A 24843-nucleotide genomic window follows, 5' to 3' on the forward strand; every position below is an offset into this window, starting at 1 on the left:
CTGAAATGTCTTGCCTACTCTACCAGTTCTTATATCTACACACTGAAATGTCTTGCCTATTCTACCAGGTTTTATATCTACACACTGAAATGTCTTGCCTACTCTACCACTTCTTATATCCACACACTGAAATGTCTTGCCTACTCTACCACTTCTTATATCTACACACTGAAATGTCTTGCCTACTCTACCAGTTCTTATATCTACACACTGAAATGTCTTGCCTACTCTACCACTTCTTATATCTACACACTGAAATGTCTTGCCTACTCTACCACTTCTTATATCTACACACTGAAATGTCTTGCCTACTCTACCACTTCTTATATCTACACACTGAAATGTCTTGCCTACTCTACCACTTCTTATATCTACACACTGAAATGTCTTGCCTACTCTACCAGTTCTTATATCTACACACTGAAATGTCTTGCCTACTCTACACACTGAAATGTCTTGTCACTCTACCAGTTTTATGTTCATATTCACAAAAAACTTTACTAAAAGCACAATCAAAGAAAATGAGGTCCAGGTCAGATAACCAAACTGGAAATACATGTACATCATATAATCATCCCATTATTGCTAAGTTTCTTTTAATCCTAATAAGTAAATCTTAACATGAACCAATGAACCATGAAAAAAAAGGTCAAGGTCAGATGATACCTACAAGGCAAACATATACACCTTGCAATCATTCCATACACCAAACATAGTTGACTTATTGCTTATAAGAAAAGCAGACAAAAACATAAAATTTAACACTGAGCATTGAGTTCATGGTAAAATAAAACCTGTTAGATTGATATGTACATTGTAAAATATTTCCATACACCAAATATTGGACCTATTGCATATAGTATTAGATAAAAAGATCTGATTAATACACAAAAACATAACTTCAACCACTGAACCATGAAAATCAGGGCAACGTCCGATGACACCTGCCAATTGAACAGGACCCTGTAAGTTATGCACATACCGAATTTAGTTGTCCTATTACTCATAATAAGGGATACATTAACATTACAAAATATTCAGATTTTTTTTAAGTAGTCACCATGAAAATGAGGTCAAGGACAATGGACATATGACAGATGGAAACTTCATAACATAATGCATCTATAAACAAAATATGAAGCATCCAGATCTTCTACACACTAAAATTTCAAGTCTTTGAGTAGTTAGTTAAAGCCACCACTGAATCTTTATTCCTATGTCGAAATTTCTGCAACAAAAGTCACAGGGTCGAAAAAAAAAATCAAAAATTTAACAATGAGCTATGAACCGTGAAAAATGAAGTCAAAGTCAAATAAAGCTTGTCAAACTGACATGTACATTATAAAACACAAAAATTTGTATTAAGCAATGAACCGTGAAAATGAAGTCAAGGTCAAATAAAACTTGTCTGACTGACATGTACATCATAAAATATTTCCACACACCAAATATTGATGCTGCATTCAGTATTAGAAAAAGAGACCCAAAACATGAAAACTTATCTTTGACAACTTAACCAATAAATTGAGGTCAATGTCAGATGACACCTGCCAGTTGGACATGTACATCTTACAGTCATTACATACATCAAACATTGTAGACCTGGTTATAGCATCTGAGATATGGACTTGACCACCAAAACTTAACCTTTTTCACTGATCCCTGAAATGAGGTTAAGGTCAAGTGAAAACTGACAGGCATGAGGACCTTGCAAGGTATGCACATACAAAATATAGTTATCCTATTACTCATTATAAGAATAAACGTTACAAATCTTTTTTTAAAAGTTGTCACTGAACCATGAAAAAGAGGTCAAGGACATTGACATAAGACAGATGGAAACCTTATACCATAAGGCATCGATTAAAGCATCCAGGTCTTTTACCTTCTGAAATACTTTAGCTTTTAAAAAGTTAAAGTCTTAACCTAGGGTTGGTGCTTTCAAACATGTCATATTCTACATATTCTATATGTTCCTGTCCTAAGCCTACATATTCTATATGTTCCTGTCCTAAGCCTACATATTCTATATGTTCCTGTCCTAAGCCTGTTACTCTGTGGCTGTCATTTGCTGTTGTATATCATGTTTGTTTTGTTGTTCATTTAAATCAGACAGTAAGTTTTTTCTTTCGAATTGTTTTCTTTTTCATTTAGGTGTTTTTTATAGCCAACTATGTGGTATGGGTTTTTGTTTTTGTTGAAGGCCCCACAGTGACCTATAATTGTTAACTTCTGTATCATTTGGTCTCTGGTGAAAGTTGTCTCACTAGCAATCATACCATATCTTCTTATTTTTATATTGTACATATGTATACTATACTTGACTCCGTTAACAACATTACTCAAATATATCATATTAAATTCATTTATAATAAATCCATGATGTTGACCTTTGAACTAGGCTCCTTGATCAATATTACTTAAACCTAAGTTTATGATGTTGACCTTTAAACTTGATTCCTTGATAAACATTATTCATATACGTTATATAAACCCTCACTCCCTGATTTTCATCTTTGAGGTGAGCCATTTGATACTTATTAATTAACAGGCTAGGAGATGGAAATCAATTTTAGAAAGTATCATCATGGAACTCAAAACATTTCCCGAACTTATTGACTAAAATCAAATGGATGGATTGGTAATCCTATTACCATCTTGATCCTGATCAAACAGGGAGATAAATATTATATTTCAATATATTATTAATAATATTTCAACATATTAATAAAGTACAAACATAAAAAACGACGGAAGATTGGATTTTTATTGAGAAGATCACAGATTGTATCAGCAGTAACAACTAACATCAACATTTATAACATGATAATTGGACAACCAGCCATTTTGTTATTTTAACATTGGCAAATATACCAACTGTTCTTACACTATCACATTTAAAATATAGCTACAAATATATATTTCTGTAAATATTGGACGGAATAATACTATTATTATTAAAAAAAATTAATTAAAAAAAGATAAATACGTTTAAATAAAATTTTCATACAAATATGTATAATTCTTATATAAATCTAGATCTTACAGCTAAGAAAATTAAAATTTGGCATACCTCAGTGTTAAGTGTTCATTTGAAGAAAATTGAACTTTATGATTTTGGCAAAAAAATATTTAAAAAAAATAACAACTAATTATCATATCATTGTCTATTTTGACGGGTGAAATGTGAATTCATTTAAATTTTGCAAAGTGAAAGTGAAAATTTTGGCACATCTCAAACTGTGTAATAGAAAAACATATGGATCGATTAAAAATATGAATAATAAACTACTATGGAATGTACTGATAAACTAGAGCTGAAAGTAAGCTGTATCACTTAGCTTATATCTTTGCATAATGACAAATTCTGAATAATGAAAAAAACTCCGGATGATATTCTAACAAAGCTTCATTAGCCTGAATACATTTGGTAGCTTTTACCACTTTACATGATATATTTTTTCAGATTTCTTATATTACTGTTATCTTTTTAAATTTTTTTCAATTTAGTATTTATGATAGCTACTATGTTCAATGGCCTCTAGAAGAAAAAACAAGTAGTTTCTGTTTTTCAATGCAAAATTTCCCTCCATTTCTACTTAGTGTATCAGGGTCGAGTATGTATATAACCTTATGCAATATACTTTAAATTTAAAAAAAAGAATAACATTTGTTATCAGTGGTTTATAAGTATGATATAATATATATTTGTTTCTAATCAATAAACAGCCTTTGTGTATAATATATTAAATTCCTTGTTCTCACAAAATGTTTGTACTTCTACTTGAAGTTTTAAGGAAGTCCACATCTAAAACTTTTTAAAGATAACAATAGTTAATAATTTTCTCATACAATGATTTAATCATTCATACTTCCTGGCTATTTTTATTTAAGTTAAATACAACAAAATATTTCTTCACTGTTAAAGTTATAATTTCTACAAGATAAGATAATTTAAATGTCTTAAATAAGGATGATAAATTACTTTTGTATGAATATTTTCTTATTGAAGAAAAACAATGTTATGCCCCAGCATTAATGAACATTGCCTGTGCTTAGTGTGTATGTGCAAATTAACAGTAACAATAGACCTTAAAGTGATAAGTACATAAGTACACTATTGTATATACAGGAAATGTAAAACACTTCCTTATTAGTCACCATGAAACATATCAAGAAAAGCAGCCTTTAAAATTTCATTAAAAAGGTTTATAACATGAATAAAATTTGACCAAGAGCAGTAAATTAATAAAACAATAAATATAAAAAAATGATAAAAATGTAAAAATAAAGCATTTATCTTTATCCTATATAACAATACAACACATTATCAAGAATATTTTGACACCAGAGAAATCTATAGTGTGGTGATCATCAAGTCTTATAATACTAGTCTTGTAATCTTAGAAGTCTAATTCAAACATTCCAGATATCTGACTGAGGACTTGAGTTGAGGTATGATATGGAATAACATCACACAAGTCCAAGGTTACCAGTATGGTGAAGATAGCCTACACCGACAGACTGTCTCCTATTTATTGGAGGTAATATTTGACTAAGTTGGCTGTAAGCTGAGATTGCCGAACCACTAGACAATGGTTTGGACTGTACTGGGCTGTGCATGGCGGACCCAGGAGTTGTTAACCCCATAGTTGACTCTGTTATCATTCTCTGACGTAATGGATGGAATGGATTGGTCTTCACTTTCTTAGATATAGCTCTGACCAAGTCTCTGGCATGCTTTAAACTGAAAGCTGTAATAACACAAATACACATCAGTCACATGGCTTGGTATTATTGAGTTTTTAAAGCAATTTATCTATTTGCAATAAAATATTCCAATCGTTAAGCTGTTAATGGGATTCATCTTAGAAAGTGAAAGTAAAGACAAATCACTTTAGAAAAGATTGAAGAATTTTACAACTTTAGAAAGTTAAGCATCCAAATGTGGACTCTTATTACATCTCCTCTTATCGGATATACTAGGTGAAATTAAAAAAATCTAAATTTGAAAATTGGGACTATAAGTTTAATGAGCATTAGTTTCGTGATAATAAACCTTAAAAAAAATGGCTGAAAAATGCTAACTCTGTTTGCATTGGTACAGTACTTGGCCAAAAGTATTTGTCACCTGCATTTTTTTGCTTTATATTTCATATAAAAACACATTTTAAAAAAAATATATTTTGAGGGCATTTATGGTTGGATTTTTATCAACAAGGCCTTAAAAGACTTAGAATCGTCTAAAGTATGTGTTTATTTGGTTACAGTTTTGTCTTCAGGTGTTTTTGTGTTCTCTTGATGTGAACACATACAATAAATTTTCATAATTTAATTTGGTTGAATATATAGCCAATTTCTAAACAGAAAATAATATTTGTGTTTATCTTGTGAAAAAATGAAAATGATCAACAAAAATATATAACCAAATAAACAAATAAACCTGTGACAATTCTGCTTCTATTGGTACCAAGTTGCTTAAAATCAAACCAAAAATGACCCCAAAATAATATTTTGAAAAATGTAGTTTTATATAGCCCATTTCTAAACAGAAAATAATATTTGAGTTTATCTTGTGAAAAAATGAAAATGATCAACAAAAATAATATAACCAAATAAACAAATAAACCTGTGACAATTCTGCTTCTATTGGTACCAAGTTGCTCAAAATCAAACCAAAAAGGACCCCAAAATAATATTTTGAAAAATGTAGTTTTATATACAATATATAGCGAAAAATCTCAAGTGATGAATACTTATGGCCACACTCTGTATTTAAATGTATTTGTGTCTTTTAAAAATCGAAAGAAAAGAAATCTATAATCTGCTAGTGCTTATATTTTGGTAAATGACCTTTTATGAGTTATTGAAGTCTTATATGAAAAGAAAAATGAGTGTTATTGGGTAAAACATTTTACCCTACAGGTATCATGTGAAAAAAACCAGGAGTCGGAACATTTGACATAAATTCATAAATCTCACTTGAATACATCCCTAAGACGAACATTGTTTTTACTACCACGTTTCATTTATATGTCTGTAGATTTTTTGACTGGATAGTGGTTTGGTATCCACTGAAACAGCACAGTAAAATGATCATACCATTTAAATGGCCAGATAGGTTCTTAATTGTATGCTAGTACAACAGACCCCATATTGGAAGTTAAAAGTATTCCTATGGTTTATTGTTTTAAAAATAACAGCATAAACAGGGAACACCATGCATCAATTAGTCCGTAAAAATTAAACATGCTTTAAATGAAATTTCAAAATGTTGAAAATCAAAATACTTACCATTAAAAGTTTGAAATTTGACCTTCCTTAAATAGAAAAAATATCAATCCAGCCTGTAGTAGCCTACATACTTTGGGGGTCTTTTAATTCTTATGGTAACAATTTACTTTGATTAAGAAAAACAAATTTTCTTTGATACTGGATTTTTGCCAAGAAATGCTATAGGGAATTTATACTTTGTTGAACGTTTTGAATTTGTGGTTGGTATTACATTGAAAAGATCCACAATACATTGGTATCCACAGATCCACAGTACATTGGTATCCACAGATCCACAGTACATTGGTATCCACAGTGGGATAATGAATCCACAGTACGTTGATTTTCTCTTACCTTTTAATCTGGCTTTTATATCATCAGTAAAATATCCACATTCAATCCACTCATCATAATCCACAATGTAATCAAATGCTGTCAAGCCTTCAAAAAGTAAACATATAACATGTTACATGTACCTAAGCTGCAGAGCAGAAAAAGTTAAAATAGGACAACAGACTTACGTTTGATTACAACAAATTGTTATGCAAATGATTCAATAATTTAGGAACTGTAAATGGAAGTGATAAAAGGACTGTAAATAAAAATCTACTTTTTACTGCACAATGTCTTCTAGGTTAAACAGGTGTTGAAAGTATTAAAAGGCCTTAGAAGAGCATCTATAACAATCAAAGTTTTTTTTTTATTCAGACATTTAAGTCCATATCTATCTGTATATAAGTGATTTATCTCTAACTTTTACTACTAAGACTTCATTCAGACATTTAAGTCCATATCTATCTGGATTGTATATAACTAATTTATCTCTAACTTTTACTACCAAGACTTCATTCAGACATTTAAGTCCATATCTATCTGGATTGTATATAACTAATTTATCTCTAACTATTACTACCAAGACTTCATTCAGACATTTAAGTCCATATCTATCTGGATTGTATATAACTAATTTATATTAACTTTTACTACTAAGACTTACCATGTACATCTTTCTGTCTGACATTAGCCCCTTGCTCCAGGAGAACACATGCAGCAAATTGATTATTGGCCTGGGTAGCATAAAACAGTGGTGTCCTTCCCTCCTCATTGATGGGGTCCACATCAGCTCCGTATGATAAAAATAGTTCCAGTATCTCTGATGTCCCATCCAGTCCAGCAGAATAATGTAGTGCACTGTAATAGAGAACAAGTCCACATACTAACAAGCCTCTCCCAATTAATCAGTGGTTGTCTTTTGTGACATATACAAATATTTTTGTTTGCGTTTAGATTGATTGCATATAAAGCTTAAGCTCCTCTTTCAGCCCTTTTGGCTATTTCACTGCAGCCAGTTATTGTTGATGGAATCCAGCAATAAGTTTTATATACAAAATCATATCGCATAATGACTGAATCATATAACTTATCAATGATTCTTAGTCTCTTAGGATATGTATGCGAATTTAGACAACAATTGGATGTAAGGGGACTCGTTGAGTTGAAATAAGAAAGCACAAGTAAAGCTACTGATAATTGTATGATCTTAAGAATTTCTGAAATCAAACTTATTTTAAGATTGCAAGCCATAAACCTGAAAAGTATGCTTTAAATAAAATATACATATATAGTGTATAGTACTGGTACTTTACTTTTATGCATTTACTAAATATCAATTATGTAACTTACAAAATTTCTTTACATATGTATTATTCTGAACAAATATAATATCACTTACCAATTACCCCCTGGGTACCTTGGATTAACTTCAGCATCATTGTCCAGCAAAAACTGGACAGCATCTACTGAACTCTTCCTGTAAAGATAGTAATATTAAATATACTTGATCATAACTACATAATATGGTAAAAAAACTCATATATACAAACTCAGCTGATAATCACTTCAAATTCAGTAAGGCAAAAGTAAATACAGTATAAGTATGAGCTATACTCATATACAGTTATGGTCAAAGATTATAACCACTTTCACTAAAGAGACAAGTAACACATACTCTTGAAAATTACATATTCAGAACTAACAACATGTTGTCAAACAATTCTACCTTGAAGAAACAAAAAATATTTTATTATTTATTTTAATAAGTAATAGATTTGTCAATAATAACAATAACTATTGGTTTCCTTCTCCTATAAGGGACACGTTAATGCCTTCCTTATAAATACTTTTGAACATTACAGATCTACATATATACACAAAATGTCTGTTTACAGAAAAATAACCAGAGAACAGCACCATACTACTTTTAACACTAACAGCTAAGGGAGATAATTTGTTAATACAGAAACTAAATTATATAAATCTTAAGACTTTGATGACAGTAGAAAAGTAGAAAAATATAAACAGATTTTTCATGGCTTTTATAAAGGAGACCTAAAAATATTGTAAAAACTTTACAATATTCATAAACCTTATCCTTCTGTCACCATAACTTACCATGAATGTATGCCAAAGAAGTCGATTTTAGGTGGATTTTTACATCTAATAAAAATAGATTGTAGATATGACTTACTGTTTTATACATGTATGTTTTACATCGAATGAAAATGTAATTTGTTTATACAGTAAACACAAGATTCTTAATCTGTTAAAAATCACTCTTAGGAGGAGAAGACTCACCCACAATCACCATTGTTTTTTTCTGAATAGATAGGGAGTGATTTTACGAAAAAATGAAAATGGGTGTACTGTACAAAGAAAATGGGTCTGAACATTAAAACTACGCCAAACAAGAATTCTACACAGTAGCAATATTTTCCCCTTGCTGCATAAATGAGGAATATGGATACAATACTCCAATATAATTTATTGTATCATCAACTTATCAATTTTAAAGGAAAATCTATAAATTGATAATCAGGGCTATTCCAGTAAAAATTATCCAGGGGGGGTGGAACGCCACTTATTTTTTGACCCCCCACCTATGGAAAAGATTAAAAAAATACACCCCCACCTAGAACATGTATTTTCTTCCAAGACCCCCTACCTAGAGAAAAAAAATAAAAGTTAGCTAGTTTTTTAAAGTATACAAAAATGTTGCATCCTGTCAAATAAATGTAAAATTTGTTGGTTTATCTATTTCAGTGCATCCAAAAAGGGGCCCCCCCCCCTAAATCCGCCTAATCATACCACATCTTCTTTTTTATACTAGCTATGTTGCTATTAAAATATAAAATGAAACATGTAACAATGTTATGGAGCAGCAGACGACAGATGCAACATGACAGCAATAGCTCACAGTGACCGAAAAAGGGGGGTGCGATTTTAATTATGGCCCATTTTATTTTTAAAACTGTCAATAACATTTTCAGGTACGACATATTCTTCAGGTGGGGAAACTGGTTGGCACCAACCATTTGATGTTTCAGAGTTTAGTTTGAGCCATAAAATATTTTTGGTAGGCACAATGTAATTCTTTTTTTATTTTTTGTATTTCTTATATACATTTTTTTTTTTTCAATAGGCAAATGTTGAGGAAGATGATATACTCTCCTGTGTAACAAGGCCATATTTTTCCGCAAAAATTAGGCCATTTTTTTCCTTCAATACCACCCACGCAACATGCGCAATAAAAATCTAATTGTCTGTGCCAAATATAAATATTTTTTTATGGACCGCATAGTTTGGATGTCACCCACACATATTTTTTTGTGGGGAGACGGTATACAAGGGAGAGGGTACTTGAAGTTGTTATAAACTGTATGCAATAAAATATTATTTGGGACAAAAATTGCAAAGAATTGGCCAGTCCACCTTATTAAGGACATATTCTTTGCAAGGAAAGAGATTTAAGTACAGCAAATTCTGCCATTTCAATTTCAATGAATATACAATAACTTCTTCCAACCGCAACAATATTTAAGTTAACCTTTATTTACAATGTTTAAACTGGTACTGTTGCCTTGTTCATGTTCATGTTGGTTTTTTTTTACATTAAATTTGGGTCTTCGTCGATACCATATATATACTTCCGGTGAAATCATCGGTTACACGTTATTTTTTCAAGCAGAAACTTTACATTTAATGATGCTTTTTTAAGCAAACATTACAAGGGATAATCAACAGAAACATACATCATGTAATATAATTTTAAATTTCACAAGATTCCGACATCACTGATGGGATTAATTAGTAGATAACAAGCTATTTATATATAGTGTATCAATTTGTAAACAAAGAAAATGGCGGTGAACTATGAAAACCGGTACCAATTATCTGAACTGAAAAACATATATACCTTACCATCAGCACCTTATAAGAAGGCACAAAAAACTAATAAAATGCTCATACCATTCGAAAAAATAGATCTGTCACTGTGTAGGAAAGCTGCATATTGTACAATATTTATTACATCTCGTGAAAGAATGCATTTCTGGATTCATGCATTAGGACAATTGATAATCATAGGTAACAAAAATAACCCCTCAATCAAAGTAGATTGGCACGACTCTACTGCACAAGGCATAACAGAAAGAACGGAGTTTGAAGTACACTCTTCCGAAAGTATTGGGGATTATGAAGGGGATACATTAATGTACAAAGTTATTGTGTACCTGACCACAGGTAAAATAATGATTCAAGGGAAATTCTTTCAACAGTGGTGCTCAAATGAATTTGAAAAAACATTACAAATAGTTGAAAACTTGTCATCTAGTTCTGAAATGACCACTCCAAAAAGTCTTCAATTTGAAAACGGAGAAGATGATATTGAGTCCTCCACGAATCACCATACCATTCGAAAAAATGCACCTGTCAATGAAATCATGGAAATTCAATCTAAAAATTCAGAAACCCTTTCTACAAATTTAGAAATCGTATCAACAAATTCAGAAATTTTACAAGAAGAAGATCAGATCAAACTTAAAACTCCACCGGAAAAAGTTCCAATCACACCAGTACTGCAGGCAAAAAATGAAAATATCACTATCAATACAGACTCAAACAATAGTATATCAAATGATCCACATTCAGAATCCTCTCAGATTCAGCAGAGGTTAACTATTTTAGAAGAAAGCACGATTAATATGTCATCGGAAATTTTCAATGCACATTCAACTATAAAAAACTTTGAAACGTTACTCGGTACGAATCTCCAAGGGCTTAGAAATGATATCGTCAAAGACGTGCTAAATTTGATGAATAAAGTTGAAACTTCTCCCGAGTCTATAGAAACACTAAAACAAGTCCATGCAAGAGAGCTTAAAATGCTACGTGAAAAAATACAAGAATCAGATATTGACAAGAAGAAAATAATTGAAAAATTTGAGATAGAAAAATGTCAACTCTTGAGTAAAGCAAAAGAATTGGAGAGGAATAGTTATCACACTAAAGAAGTGTTTCAAGCAGCGGAGGAAAAGCTACAGAATAAGATAATAGTTCTCACTGAAAAACAAACTGAACTAGAAATTCTTCTCCATGAAAAACATGCTAAACTGCAGGAAAAGACGCCACAATTGAAAAATTACATGATAGGCTTCAAACAGTAAAAGAAGATATACTAGGAGGCCAATGGTCGGCTGTGAATGGACAGCAATCCAAGAATGAGTCATGCTTAGAAACGTCTGGTTTCAAACACCAGTCAAATTTGCATCACAATACAAAGAGTTCAGCATCAAGGGATTCTGTGATTCAGGAGAAAGAAGTGTCATTCACTGATTTTTCTACTCTCAAACAAAACCCTGTTAAAAAAAGGGTAATCTTTCATCATAGTTCCATTCCGAAGTTCATTGATATCAAGCGGCTGACAGCATCTTTTCAGTTGGAGGGTCTGGCTAAAAGAACCGCCACATTAGTAGACCTTGAAGGATATATTCAACAGTATGAAGATCTGACTGACAGTATCGTAATTTGTCATGTAGGAACAAATGATATACGACATTCACCTGATGTGGTATATTCCGCAGTGGATAAATATGTAGAAATAATTGAAAATCTTGAAAGACTTGGCGCAAGAATCGTCATCTCATCGCTTTTACCATGTAGAACAACTAGGCTTGCTAGAAATATTTGCCAGTTCAATGAAACATTGTACTCAAAAATAAGAGACAACAAAAATGTTACATGGTGTGACAACTCTAACTTTTTTCTTGACAGCACGTCATATAATGTCAAGTTGAATCTTTATGACAAAGATGGTCTTCACATTAACATTAACGAAGGAACAAGAGTCTTGGCAGGAAATTTGAAAAAGACCTTACATTTCGTGCTAAATGGGAAGTGGCCTTCTTACAAAAAAAACAACAAAGTAACAATCAATAGTACATTCAGTAACAAAAGCTACCAAAACCATGGTTTCTATGATGGCTATGCTAAAGATCAAATGAACAAGCACGACATGAGAAACAACAATGTTAACAACAGATTTGTAGATAACTATGATGGCTATGCTAAAGATCAAGTGAACAAGCACGACATGAGAAACAAGAATGTTAATAACAGATTTGTAGATAACAAGGATATGAAAATGATCGAAATGGTTGTAAACACTGTTGCAGCCCTTCAAATGTTCAAAAATTAACTAGTCCCACCATATTTATGTATAACTGTCATATATACACAATGACTATATAGTATTGTTTATTGTACCTATGATATATTTTATTTTCATTTTTCTTGTTTTGTTTTCATTTTTTTATTTTTATTTTATTTTTTATCTAGTCAATTGTCTTGAATTTTTCTAGTCATAATTTGTTCTCTCACGTTTTTTTTTTTTTTTTATTATTGTTTTTTTCTTCAAAATTTAAAGGATACACATTAAAAAAAAAAAAAAAAAAATTAAAATGTTTCTGTTGAATCCCTTATAATTCAAAGAATGTTAAAAAACAAATTAACAATTAGTTCTTGGAATGTTCATGGTTTGTTTTACAGGGAAGATGGTAATAGATATTGCAAACTTAATGACCCTGATTTTTGTGAAAATATAAATTCTGATATTATATGCCTATTAGAAACAAAGGCTGATAAGGATGACAATCTATGTCTGAAAGGTTATACCTTATTAAAAAAGGTCAATCGCCTCAGGAAAGGTAAAGCTATTCATGGAGGCATTGCTTTATATGCCAGAACTAATGTTAGTAAAGGAATTACATTAATCAAAGGTAATTCATCTGAATTTTTGTGGGCAAAACTAAGTAAAACTTTTTTTTCACATTCATCTGATATATTTGTATGTTTTGCTTACAACTCACCAATACAGTCTAGCTATTCCAAATCTCTAAAAAGTGAGTTAACAACACTAGAAAAGATAGAACAAGACCTGAGTAAGTTTTCAAATTCAGGGGAGACTATCATTATGGGGGACCTAAATGCCCATATTAATGAAAATGATTTAGATTTCATTTCATCTGATCACGTTAAAAGTTTACAAGATATACTTCCTAATTCATATTTGGCAGATAATGTACAGTATAGGAGATATTGTACTAAAAAGAATATTAAGACTGATGAATACGGAAAACGTGTATTAGAGCTTTGCATATCATCTAGAAGCCGAATTCTAAATGGAAGAACTTTAGGGGATACATTAGGTAAACCCACTTCCCATCAATATAATGGTAGTGCTGTTGTTGATTATTGTATTGTTAGTAATAATATGCTAAAAAATGTATGTTTTTTTACTGTAAAGGATTTTACCGTCCACTCTGATCACTGTCCTATAAATGTATGTTTATCTTTAAATTTTTCTCAAGTACAACAAAAAGTTGGGAGACCAATACCTAAGGGTTTACATTGGAACAATGAGGTTCAAAAATGTTATACAGAAATGATGTTATCAAAAGAAGTTGAATCTAATGTAAAATCATTCTTAAGTAAAAACAGAGTACCACAAAGAAATGGGGTGGATGAAGCCACCGAGGATTTAACAGATATTTTTAACAACATTCTCGATAAACTAAGAAGTCATTTAAATCTTCCTAAGGGTAACAGATTTAAATCAAAAAAACGTAAACGAAAGAAATCTAGTTTAGGGTTTGACAGCGAGTGTGAATCAATGTATCGTAATTTAATCCAATCTTCTCGTTCACTCTCTAAGGGTTCTGTAAACGAAGAAAACTTGAAGAATTACTATGGGCTAAAAAAGCAGTTCAAAAAACTAGTACGAAAAAAAACACGACAGTATAAAGCAAAGATGCTTGATTCCTTGCTGGAATTAGAAGATAAAAACCCCAAAGCTTATTGGGATATTATTAATAAATTTAAATATTCTGACAAGGACATCAGTGATCAGAGTTCCAATATTCCCTCTGATGAATGGTATAATTATTTTAATAAACTATTAAATGTAGATTGTAGTAATGAACAGGATGATTTTCCTACAGGGTTTAATGTTTTTCTTGATTATGACATACATATGCAGGAAGTGTTGAAAGCTATAAAAAGTTTAAAGAATAACACAAGTGTAGGTTTTGACTGTATAAGTAAGGCCACGGTTTTTTAATTTGTTGGTTTACGGATTTTTCGCATAAAAAAGTCGGGTCGGTCGGTCGGAAAAAAAAAGAAAAAAAATATCTTTCAAAACAGAAAAAATACGCAAAATAAAATATATATCTCACCTTACTAACAAAATGTTGGTCTTATATGCTGTTTTGTCATCATTTCTTAACATTAAGTTCGTTGAAATGTTATTGATCAGTGATCATGAACATCGCATGACATCGTTTAATAATTTCCTGTAAAAAAGGGGGGTTGCACGGACAAAGACGAAATTAAATCGTCATTTCACAAACAAGAAAAACAGATTCGCGTAGCTCTCAATCAATCTCAGAAAACTTGGTGAATAATGATCTTCAAGCACAAAAACTGATAAAGAAAAAAATATAAAAACGTCGTACAAAAATAAGTTTCAACACACGTGTCGAAAAACGTAATAGACTCGTCCACTGGAAAAACGACAATATCGGGTTAATCAGTTGTCATGCAATCCGGTTTTTATCCCAATGATCGATATTTTTTGTTATCTATGAAACATGAAAATTCCAAATGATTTGTTAATATTCAGTACTTTAATTGATGTATTCCACCTGTCCACATTTGGACAAGTCTATTTCTCTGAGATGATGCATCTTACGGACTGATGACAAATAAGGAAAACGAACTTATTTTGTAAGTGGTTTTAAACACAGGTTTCGTTCCACAAAATTATTTGCGCAAAAGACATTTCAAGGTCAGTTATAATTGATTTGTCTATTTTTAGAAACGTAAATTATTTTTCACAACAGAAAGGGTTACAGTCAACTTTGTTAATGATTAATGCATTTCATTTCATAATAAAGAAAAATTTAATTATTTTTCAGGGATAATGCATTTAAAAGGGTCGGCGGGAATAAAAAAGCATGAAAAGTCAATTTTTATTTTTATTCTGAAAATCGGCAAAATCGGGTCGGCGGATCCGTAAACCAACAAATAAAAAAACCGTGGCCTAATGAGATGCTTAAACATTCTAGTGTGAATATGTTGAATTGTATTTGTAAACTTTTCAATATCATTTTGAAATCAACTTTATTTCCTAGTAGTTGGACAGAAAGTATGATTAAACCTCTTTTTAAATCAGGAGACGTTAGAGATCCAAGTAATTACAGAGGTATAGCAATATCTAGCTGTTTAAGTAAGTTGTTTGTAAAGATCTTGTGTAACAGATTAGATTTTTTAGTATCTGAGAACAACATACTATGTCAAAATCAAATAGGCTTTAGAAAAGCTAATAGAACAATTGATCATGTTTATACATTAAAATCCATTGTGGATAAAATGTTTAGGGCAAAAAAATATCTATATTGCTGTTTTGTTGATTTTAGAAAAGCCTTTGACACAGTCCGGAGGAGTTTTCTGTTTTCTAAACTTTTTGAGCAAGGTATTAGTGGCAATATTTTCCATTTAATTAAAAATATGTACACATGTGTTAAATATTCAGTTAAACTAGATTCCGGACTGACTGATTCCATACTCTCAAATGTTGGTGTTAAACAAGGGTGTATACTGAGTCCCCTTCTTTTCAATTTATTTATGAATGACTTTCCAGGATACCTTGATAAAAAGTGTGATCCAGTAGATATAGGAAATACAAGCCTAAATTGTTTAATGTATGCAGATGACATAATTTTAATGTCTCAAACCAAAGAAGGGCTACAAAATTGTTTATCCTCATTGGAACTTTATTGTCAAAAATGGCAATTATCATTGAATATAGAAAAAACTCAAATAATAGTATTTAACAAATCAGGTAAATTATTGAAAGACTGTAATTTTTATTTTGAGCAAAATCTGATCAAAAGTGTTCAAGAGTATAAATACCTAGGTATTGTAATGAGAGCATCTGGTTCTTTCAGTACTGCAGTTGAAGATCTTAGTAAGAAAGCACTTAAAGTAATTTTCATGATTAAACGTAAATTTCACTGTACACATAATAACACACCTTTGCTTTTAAAACTTTTTGACTCCTGTGTAAAACCAGTCCTTCTCTATGGAAGTGAATTGTGGGGTCCGTACATTCTTAACCTGGACAAAAGATTAACACAAGGTTCAAATGATGATTTAGAAAAAACTTTTTTAAATTTTGCTCCTGAAAAGGTTCACATTCGATATTGTAAATATGTACTGGGTGCCACTAAATATGCTCCTAATATTGCAAGTATGGCAGAACTTGGTCGTTATCCAATCTCTATTTTTGTTATTTTGCAATCTCTTAAATACTGGCTATATTTGTATAAAGACCCTCTTTTGAATTTTTCAAAATTAGCATATAAGTCAATCGAAGAAGTTGATTGTACCTTTCCATGTACCTTCAATAAACATATTTTTAAGTTTCTAAAATTAATTAATTTTGACCATGTTTGGAATAATAAAGGAACTATGTCAGAAGGAAAACTCATATCTGCAGTGAAAAAGATTTTACAAGAAAGATATGGAAATTATTTTTTCTCATGTTTGTCAGGTAAAAAGCAAAACAAACTACGCACATATTACAAGTTAAAAGAGGAATATAAACCTGAGACTTATACAAAGTTAAATATCCCAAAACAATATGTTAGACAATTATGTAAATTAAGAATTTCTAACCACAATTTACACATTGAAAAAGGCAGATATAATAAAACGCCTTTGGATCAAAGAATATGTACACATTGTATTGATAACAAAATTGAAGATGAGTTTCATTTCATATGTGAATGCAACCTCTATCACGAGGAGAGGGAAAAGTTATATGATGACATTGTTAATATTATACCATGTTTTTGCAATTTAGACAATTTTGATAAATTTAAATATTTAATGAACTGTTCGGAGACTGATGTTCTCACCAGATTTCTTATATATATAGACAAATGTATTTTGATTAGACATTCATCAGTGGGAATAATTGCATAATATTGAAATTTGAGTTTTGTCTCTTGCTTGTTATAAGTGTCAAAATTGTTGTCTGTTATGTTTTATTTTTGTTTTGTATATGTTTTTTTTTATATGTGTTTATGTGTTTCAGCGATGATCCTTTTGTACTGGATTTTATACTGAATAAAATTAGTTAGTTAGTTAGTTAGTTACTTATTCCAGACGTTCCGTATCAGAGGACATTTCAGGTAATTCCTCTGCACTTCTTGTATCATTATATCTTCATCACGGTGACAAGAATAACAGTATAGAGTACCATCAATTCATAGAACAAAACAACAAATCGCTGAAGAAGTCATGTTTACAAAATGTCAAAATGAGCCAAAGACCAAAAAATGACAAGGACAGTTAAGCGTCTTTTATGGAGACAAAAACTATATTCCTAAAAAGTCTTTGGGGTTCTTCAATCGAAATAATAGCAAGCTAAACTAAATGAGATTATTATAAGGGCTAAATCTCGTCTGTACTAGCCAAATTTAACAAATTTAAAGTTATTTATAAAAAAAATATATATCATGAATGATGGTTAATTACGTTTTTCGGGTTATCAGTTAGACCGCATGGTTTTATTATTACAATAGGAAAACACCCGAGACGTGAAATCGCATGGTTCTATTATCATAGGTAAACAGGGTTACACTAATGACTGGACCGAATGACAGGACTGAATGACAGGACCAAATGAAAAATGCTAATAACTTTTTCATTTCGCAAAGGATTGATCTCAAATTTGAAATATAATAAGATTTCATCATTTGATAAATAGATTTAAAAAAAAAATTAAAAAATTTTGTAAGAAACTTTAGAAAACGTGACATGACCAACTCTGATAATGACAGGACCAACATCGAGAATGACAGGACCAAATCAAATTGCTAATAACTTTTTTGTTTTTCAAAGGAATTATTTCAGATTTGAAATATAAAATGGTATGTCATATTTTGAAACCAAAATGTTATAAAAATTATAGATTTATTTTCAAAAACTTTCGAAAACGTGACATGACCATCGCTGATTGACAGGACCAACATCGACAATGACCGGACCAGATGAAATTGCTAATTTCTCTTTTATTTCTCAAAATATTTTTCTAAAATTTGATATATAATAAGATTTCATCATTTGATAAATAGATTTAAGAAAAAAAAAATTAAAAAAATTGTAAGAAACTTTAGAAAACGTGACATGACCAACTCTGATAATGACAGGACCAACTTCGACAATAACAGGACCAAATAAAAATGCTAATAACTTTTTTATTTTTCAAAAGAATTATCTCAGATTTGAAACATAAAATGATATGTCACATTTTGAAACATTTATGTTATAAAAAAGAATAATTTATTTTCAAAAACTTTCAAAATCGTGACATGATCCCATCGCTGACTGACATGACCAACCTCGACAAAGACCTGAACAAATGAAATTGCTAATTATTCTTTTATTTCGCAGAATATTTCTCTGAAAATTAAAATATGTGAAGATTGTACCATTTTATACATAAATATAAGAAAAGGTATAAAAAGCTTGCTGAAATGTGACCTGGTTAACGTTGTCAATAACAGGACAATCCTCGACAATTAATGACAGGACCAAATAAAAATGCTAATTATGCATAACATTTGTCAGAATATTCCTCTCAAATTTGAAATAATGACAATTAAGACCATTTTGCACATCATATAAGAAAAATATAGAAAGAAAAACGTATTGAAAGCTTGTGGTTGTGTGACCTGACCAACATCGGCTATGATCTGGCCAATGATTTTACTGAAATTGTTCAATTCTGATCCATAATTAGTAAGATATATCTTATAAATTCAGGAAAATATATTCTATGGTGGTTAAAATTCTTGACCTAGCTACTAAACATGCTAAACGTATGTTGGCAGAGAGTCACAGGACATGCAGAGTCACAGGACAAAAAGACACGAATGATCACTATATTTAAGAAAGAGATCTTGAAATATTTATATGTAATTACATAAAATCATTTTAGAGTTTAAGAGATTGTTCATTAAACTATAGATAAATTCAGATTTATTGAATTGTCATCATAATATTTCTTGAAAAAAAAATATATAGGTGTTCCTATTATTGGAGGAACATTACACAGTTGTGTACACACACATGGCGGCATGGAACACGATCGGAAATTCATTTGACGATATCTAAACGTTTCGAAACGAAGTGAAAAGTATCGTGCGCCACGTGGGCGCTTACATTTGTCACTGTATGCGCCATTTCTTGTCAATATGCGCTATAGGCGCAGGGGGCACGTCCTTCCCGATCACTGGTTTGACAAGAACACAAACGGACGCTTAAAATTAGTGGTCTGCCAACTTTATTTGCAGTCGGATGACCTTTTCAGGAGAATCTTCCTTCATAACAGGGGGAACAATATGTTTAACCTATCATTCCGAAACCCCCCACCAACAGAAATGAATTTAAATCGGGACCACCACCCTCCAGAATACAATTATGTTGATAACCCCCCACCTATGGAAAAAAATATCGTCGGCGTTCCGCCCCTCCTAGGTAAATTTTACTGGAATAGCCCTCAGAGATTTGATAATTGTTTAGACTAATTTTATAACTTTTTTTCACTTAATTCTAATTCATAGTTCAAATAGCGAAAGGTGTAAAAACAATGGTACCAAAATCTATGACATTACCCATTTACTGTAAATTAACCTTTAATTCTAATAAATCATTTGGTTGTATCAAACAACTCAATTTGAAAGTAATAATGACCTATAAAATTTACTCTAACATTTCTATACTTACAAATTTAACTGCTCTGTTAATATTCTTCTTAGTAAAATATTCTGTTCCTTTTCTTTGAAATAAAATCCATTTTCTATCAGCCTGTAAAATGTATAAAGTTGTTCTTTAAAAATTAAAGGTATTTAAAACATTTTGAGTGTTTATGGAAAGGCGGCACAATCTGATGTCATCTAACTAATCCTGATCTTTATATAATTATTATAAAGTCCAAATCAGTAGATCTCCAAACAAGAGGCTGTCAAATTGACAGCAAACCCCATTTTCTTAAATGAAAATTATTTTTGCAAATCTGGACCCCCAAACAGGATCAAGTAAAAAAATAAATATTTTTTTTTAGGGTTAAAAAATGGAAAGGTCATAATCTTCCAAGTATCACTTTTCCGTGCTTAAAGGTTTTCCAACCCATCAACAATAAAGCTAAAATTGAGAAAGTTGACTTTTATTAAGTCACAGGAAACAACATATCTAATTTTGAAAAGGTTTCGTCAAAGTGTCTTCAAGTTATACACAGACAAAGCTCTAAGTATCACTTTTCACAACTTAAAGGTCTAAAATTCAACAAAGATGAAAGATAAAATGTGAAAATAGAACTTGACCTTCATTTAGTCACAGGAAACAACATATCTAAATTTGAAAAGTTTTCTTTAAGGCATTATCAATTAAATGAACAGACTCTGTATGGCAGCCACCATCATGCATACATCATACAAATTAATACTGATTACTGATGGTTTGACTATAAAATATACCACTTTAAAAAGCTGAGTCTATAAAGTCATTAGCCACTGCTAGATGTGGCACACTTTGGATATAATTTACATACCACTTAGCTGAGTCTATAAAGTCATTAGCCACTGCTAGATGTGGCACACTTAGGATATAATTTACATACCACTTAGCTGAGTCTATAAAGTCATTACCCACTGCTAGATGTGGCACACTTTGGATATAATTTACATACCACTTAGCTGAGTCTATAAAGTCATTAGCCACTGCTAGATGTGGCATACTTAGGATATAATTTACATACCACTTAGCTGAGTCTATAAAGTCATTAGCCACTGCTAGATGTGGCACACTTAGGATATAATTTACATACAACTTAGCTGAGTCTATAAAGTCATTAGCCACTGCTAGATGTGGCACACTTAGGATATAATTTACATACCACTTAGCTGAGTCTATAAAGTCATTAGCCACTGCTAGATGTGGCACACTTTGGATATAATTTACATACCACTTAGCTGAGTCTATAAAGTCATTAGCCACTGCTAGATGTGGCATACTTAGGATATAATTTACATACCACTTAGCTGAGTCTATAAAGTCATTAGCCACTGCTAGATGTGGCACACTTTGGATATAATTTACATACCACTTAGCTGAGTCTATAAAGTCATTAGGCACTGCTAGATGTGGCACACTTAGGATATAATTTACATACCACTTAGCTGAGTCTATAAAGTCATTAGCAACTGCTAGATGTGGCATACTTAGGATATAATTTACATACCACTTAGCTGAGTCTATAAAGTCATTAGCCACTGCTAGATGTGGCACACTTAGGATATAATTTACATACCACTTAGCTGAGTCTATAAAGTCATTAGCCACTGCTAGATGTGGCACACTTTGGATATAATTTACATACCACTTAGCTGAGTCTATAAAGTCATTAGCCACTGCTAGATGTGGCATACTTAGGATATAATTTACATACCACTTAGCTGAGTCTATAAAGTCATTAGCCACTGCTAGATGTGGCAAACTTGGTGGATTTTGATCCTCCTCTGCATTAATTGTTTTAATCATTAACCCCTCCTGATCATTACGAATTAACATCTTCATCACATCAATACGTCCCTGCATAGCACAACAATGAATTGGTAGTAGGCTCTAAAACAAAAAAATAATCATATGAAGTTCACATCATCACATCCCTGATAGGCATAGTAATGTATTACAATTAAAACATCAATGAATGCATTGTCATGCTAAGCATACTCAACTTACAGACCCCAAAATGCACACATAGTACAAGTAATATATATTTGTCAACCAAATCTGAAGACACTCTGTTCAGAGGTATAGAAGAAATGTGTGATCCAGTACACAAAATTATTTAAAAGTATTTGGCAACAAAATAGTAGGTACCTGACAGACAAAACAAATGCTGACACAATATACGCCTCATCAAGTTAAGCTGCTGATCAAATGATCTTATTCTGTATTTTTAGTTTCTGAGAAGTGTGAGAACAATGTTTGTTGGACAAACTAACAGATGGAACAAGATGATTGCAATAAAGCCCCTACTCCTTAAATGTTGGTATAATGTGACACACACTAGAAGGACACACTAAAATCATATCTTTGACTCTTTTTAATATTGTTACTGAAGTCTCATTTCCACATCCATAGGGGGCTCCCTTATAAATGGTATGCTATCCATTGGCAGTTGATAAATACACTAACAATATTGACAAAATAAAATTTAAAAAATAAAGCAAATTATCAAAAAATATCATAACAAAACCAGGTGCTCCGCAGGGCGCAGCTTTATACGACCGCAGAGGTCGAACCCTGAACAGTTGGGGCAAGTATGGACAAAACATTCAAGCATGATACAGCTCTGAATTTGGATTGTGATCAAATTTTTGACATTAAATGGTTTTTTTTTACACAAAACAAATGCCAAGATTTTACAAATCAATTAAAGATTTCTTCTTCAAACTTTTTAAATCTAAAATTAAATAGTTGACACAGCATAGGTTTCTGACACAGAATGAATGTGGTCTAATGAACTTAAAAGGTTTTTTTTGCCTTTGAGCAAATCACTATGCTGTTGAATATTAATCCTCTCAAAAAAATGTTTGAAGAAATTTTCTTTTTATTTATGAAATCTGAAATGAGAAAAATTTAACCCCCCCCCTCCCCTTTTTTTTCACATCCCCGTTTCCCTTTTTCAAAACTGATATCAATTCAAATTTCTAATGGAGTTTGCAACAATAACTACTCATTTAAATACATCATAAAATATTAAGATGTAAAAAAACTGCTTGTTATCACTGAATGGTAAAGATTATTTAAATTTATCAGTTGGTAGTAAAAAGTGTATATACATTGTATATTGTATATAACAAAGATTTAAGTTGATTCTGGACAAAGAAAGATAACTCCAATTAAAAAAAATTCTTGCTATTGCACAAATAGGATATTTCTTGCTTACTATTCTGGACAAAGAAAGATAACTCTAATTAAAAAAAAATTTGCTATTTCACAATATTGTGCAATTAGATATTTCTTGCCATTGCACAATACTGTGCAATTGAAAAGACTTGCTATTGCACAATACTTAATATAATAATTTTAGATCCTGATTTGGACCAACTTGAAAACTGGGCCCATAATCAAAAATCTAAGTACATGTTTAGATTCAGCATATCAAAGAGGCCCAAGAATTCAATTTTTGTTAAAATCAAACTTAGTTTAATTTTGGACCCTTTGGACTTTAATGTAGAATTTGAAATTTGAAAACAGGACCAAAAATGAAGAATCTACATACACAGTTAGATTTGGCATATCAAAGAACCCCAAGGATTCAATTTTTGATGAAATCAAACAAAGTTTAATTTTGGACCATTTGGACCTTAATGTAGACCAATTTGAAAACTGGACCAAAAAAACTTCAATAATCAAGAATCTAAGTACATTTTTAGATTCAACATATCAAAGAACCCAACTGATTCATTTTTTGTCAAAATCAAACTAAGTTTAATTTTGGACCCTTTGGACCTTAATGTAGACCAATTTGAAAACGGGACCAAAAGTTGAGAATCTACATATACAGTTAGATTCGGCATATCAAAGAACCCCAATTATTCAATTTTGATGAAATCAAACAAAGTTTAATTTTGGACCCTTTGGGCCCCTTTTTCCTAAACTGTTGGGACCAAAACTCCCAAAATCAATACCAACCTTCCTTTTATGGTCATAAGCCTTGTGTTTAAATTTCATAGATTTGTATTTACTTATACTAACATTATAGTGCGAAAACCAAGAAAAATGCTTATTTGGGTCCTTTTTTGGCCCCTAATTCCTAATCTGTTGGGTCCTAAACTCCCAAAATAAATACCAACCTTCCTTTTGTGGTCATAAACATTGTGTTTAAATTTCATAGATTTCCATTTACTTAACCCAAGGTTATTGTGCAAAAACCAAGAAAAATGCTTATTTGGGCCCTTTATTGGCCCCTTATTCCTAAACTATTGAAACCAAAACTCCCAAAATCAATCCCAATCTTTCTTTTGTGGTCATAAACCTTGTGTCAAAATTTCATAGATTTCTATTAACTTAAACTAAAGTTATGGTGCGAAAACCAAGAAA

General features: G+C 31.2%; 1 protein-coding gene across 11 annotated transcripts in view; it reads right to left on the reverse strand.

Annotated features, from left to right (window-relative positions):
* Positions 1-2753: 2753 nt before the first annotated feature.
* LOC143082183 (uncharacterized) overlaps positions 2754-24843 on the reverse strand; it is a 76658-nt gene continuing 54568 nt past the window's right edge. For 9 of the 11 annotated variants that reach the window (XM_076257767.1, XM_076257762.1, XM_076257758.1 and 6 more), the window contains 6 exons: positions 22181-22356; positions 20461-20541; positions 8006-8083; positions 7271-7464; positions 6628-6714; positions 2754-4754 (listed from right to left, as the gene is read on the reverse strand). In XM_076257767.1, the coding sequence (XP_076113882.1) occupies positions 4474-4754; positions 6628-6714; positions 7271-7464; positions 8006-8083; positions 20461-20541; positions 22181-22356 (897 nt within the window). In that variant the 3' untranslated portion in view covers positions 2754-4473. Of the gene's footprint in view, positions 4755-6294; positions 6321-6627; positions 6715-7270; positions 7465-8005; positions 8084-8705; positions 8770-20460; positions 20542-22180; positions 22357-24843 lie in introns of those variants that run through there. The other 2 variants (XM_076257764.1, XM_076257765.1) reach the window with 2 other exon arrangements.

The sequence above is a fragment of the Mytilus galloprovincialis genome, chromosome 7 (assembly GCF_965363235.1).
Source record: "Mytilus galloprovincialis chromosome 7, xbMytGall1.hap1.1, whole genome shotgun sequence".
NCBI lineage: Eukaryota > Metazoa > Mollusca > Bivalvia > Mytilida > Mytilidae > Mytilus > Mytilus galloprovincialis.